Source organism: Penaeus monodon, chromosome 21, assembly GCF_015228065.2.
Source record: "Penaeus monodon isolate SGIC_2016 chromosome 21, NSTDA_Pmon_1, whole genome shotgun sequence".
In the NCBI taxonomy this organism is placed as follows: Eukaryota; Metazoa; Arthropoda; class Malacostraca; order Decapoda; family Penaeidae; genus Penaeus; species Penaeus monodon.
This window is the reverse complement of record NC_051406.1, coordinates 8,049,342-8,052,551: the sequence shown is the minus strand read 5'-3', so window position 1 is coordinate 8,052,551 and position 3,210 is coordinate 8,049,342. Positions and strand designations below refer to the sequence as shown.

Below are 3,210 nucleotides of genomic sequence, written 5' to 3'. Positions count from 1 at the left end.
CCATGAATAACACTTGTATATTAAATCTTTGGCCTTATGATCTGTGTGATCTATATTTTTTTCAGTAACCTTACATATCTTAATGCAATCCTGTGGCAAATGACCAACAAAAAGAACAATCTAAAGAATTATTCTTAACATTTGGATGTTCAAATTAGCATCATAACCATTTGATAAAATGACTGATATAAGCAAACATATCAGCTACAAGCCAACATAAGAGCAGACTTATCATTATTATGACAAATACCTGATGACCTTTGATCGTCTTCCCAGTCCACACGTAAAACCAATCTAAAACACCAATTATTTTCTTTTGTTCTTTGATGGAGAATTTGAAGATCTTCATGAGAAACACCATTCCAAAAAGCAAGGGGTGCCAAATACATTAGATCTGGACAGTTCAAGATAAGGCAGTCTATTCCCTTCATACTAATGGCACATTTATTTATCTTCAACTTTTGTAAGTTCTGTAAACTGCCAGAGGCAACTGCATTAGTGATCAAGGTATCGTTAATATCCTCAAATGTATCCAGACCAGACCATGCTTCAAAGGTGACATCAAGATCCTTCAGTATGGGAGCATGTGTCATCAAGGCAAAAAGGGGCTTCGAGGACTCTAAGGTTATTTTGGCAGTTGTCAGGAGAGGCCATTGTGACATATTCCTCCCTTCTTCTTTCATGATGGTGGCCTCTAGATGTTCTAGGTTTGGAGTCAGTTCCACAAGCCATGTGAGGTCCAGGCAGCAATTGATATGGTCTACAAGAACAAGCTCTCTCAGATTCACACCAGAGACTAAAAGGTAATTGTAGATTTCAATAGTGGCATTCTGAAAGTAAAGCTTAAGGGTAAGGGATGAGACAGAACTAAGAAGGTGTAAGGCAAAAAGGGAAGAGGCATCAGTGGAGAGATAAGTAAGGTGAGGGCACACTCTGTCTATGAGTAAGGCTTGGTTGGGCAGGATTCTTGTGTCCCACAGTTTTTGTAAGTTGAAGGATCTGTGGCCATCCTCTGGTTGCAGGCTCTCCATTATTTTGCATAAAGAACCTACATTTACATCTCCTTCAAAGGATTCAAGGTAAGGGACACAGTGTAAGATGGTGAGAACACTCTTCATGCTCACTTCCGTTCCATTAAGGCCTATCACCTTAAGACTAGAGGCACAAGGATTTGTTGGTATGTCTTGGAGATCAAAGTCTTTTATGTTTTGGAATGCCACATCCATTGAGTCTCTCAAGAGAAGTTTTGCTACTGCTTCATCATTCACCCTATGGGATTCATCAACATATAGGTACTCAAGGTGTGGACAGTTCATTCCGAGTGCTGTTAAGAGGGTCTTATCAGCCACTCCTACTAGCCTGACCCAGCGGAGATTTGTCATCTTGTTAAAGACAGGATAGAAAGTAGCATTGACTTCCATCAGGCATTTCTTGTCTGCCATAGTCCTAAGGTTACAGTTTATTCCCAGTCTTGTAAGGTTTGTTATCTGAACCTGAGTAAGGATCCTGTACAGGTAGTTTACCTCATAAAGATAGGCAATACCTGCACAACTAAAGTCAACACTCCGGGTATTTTGGTCTCCTAGTAACTGCAGCACCAAACACTTGTATGTCAAGTTCCTTTCATACAAAGGTTGTCTGAAGGTAAGGAAAAGAAGATGTTGTCGGATGTTAGAGCTGAGGGCAGAGATAAGGTAAAGCCTCTGATACTTGTGCTGCTGATGTGATCCACAGACCTTAACAACACTAGAAATCCACTCTAAAGTCCACTGAATGCATATATCTTTTAGTGAGGACAGTGGCTTATGTGGTGGCATTGTTATTAACTTCTGTTCAGACAACTGAAAATTCATGTCTTATATTTCCTCATCTGCATAACAATCTTATGTAGTTTAAGCCTCATGTACACACAGAGGACATGGTGATGCAGAGGAGTCTGTAAGAGAAGAGGATTTTCTGTATTCTTCTCTCTTGCAGAAGCATCATGCATTACAGATTTCATTAACAAAGTCAGTTGAGATTTAATCTACATAAGAATCAGTGAAGCACATCACATTACTCCATTCTTAGACAATCTACCCTAGACAGGCTACTATAGTGTATAAGCAATATTATTTCAGTTGCAATCTGACTATGTGACTTCACCCTATAGAAGGGAGATGGTTAGGTTATTCAACAGAAGCAAATAACAACGTATACACAGCAACACACTAAAATTCAAAGAGCTGTCTCTTTCTATAAGCACTATTAGCAGCACAGCATCATTAAGCAGGTTAATATAAAGGCTGTTCCCTGTACAGGTTCTAAATAAAAATTATCACAGTGTAAGTGCTATTTTAACGTTGCATCAGCTTTAAGACTTGTTAGGTCATCATGAATAAATTTTAATCAATGTGTCAAACCCTACAGTGTCTATGTATGTAATCACATGTTTATGGTGTCAGAAATATAATCATATCTATTGTGAATTTTTATTAACTATTCCTTGCATATTCTGCATCTTTTTTATATACCAAAAACTAAGACTGACAAATTATATGTTACCTGGTTGAAACTTGGACCACAGAGTGAGTTTAAATGAGGATATTACAGATTGTCGGACACAAATATAATCAAGTGTTTTAATTATAATAGTCTTTTCCCCTCACAAAGTTTCATGGGGTAGGATCTTAGTAAAAAATAGAGTTCCATATTTACAGAAGTATATGTATATATGTATATGTTAAAACAAAATTGATACTGCAGATCATGAAAAATATTGTATTATTTGAGAACTGAAAGATGAATTAGCTTCATTTTGATCTTCTTAAATCATGATTTATGAAATAAAAAATAATTAAATATAAATCCTCACAAAATCATATTCTCATAGGGATGTTTTATGTGGTTTGGGTTCTTGGTGGCCAGTGAGTATGAAACAACTTTCTATTACGTTAGTAATTTAGTTATCATAAAAATATATATTTCTGTGATACAAAGGAATGAAAAAGCATTTCTTTATCTTGTCTGAAAAAGATTAACATATACAGTCTCCTACTTACCAAAACAGAGGATAACTAAGCAAACAGGAAATTTATATGAACTTTTTCAAAAAGACTGTATGAAACAGAAGAATTAAACAAAGGGTATAGTGAAATTTTTCAATAAGAGTGGCAGTACCCATATCAGGAAACATTTGAACTGCAAAATGATAATTTTTAGTTTAAGAAA

General features: G+C 36.2%; 1 protein-coding gene across 1 annotated transcript in view; it reads right to left on the bottom strand.

Moving 5' to 3' along the window:
* The window catches only part of LOC119586162, a 5,782-nt gene continuing 2,572 nt past the window's right edge, over positions 1-3,210 (bottom strand). The window contains exon 3 of the mRNA XM_037934858.1: positions 1-1,936. Within this exon, the coding sequence (XP_037790786.1) occupies positions 201-1,853 (1,653 nt within the window). The 5' untranslated portion in view covers positions 1,854-1,936 and the 3' untranslated portion in view covers positions 1-200. The remainder of the gene's footprint in view (positions 1,937-3,210) is intronic.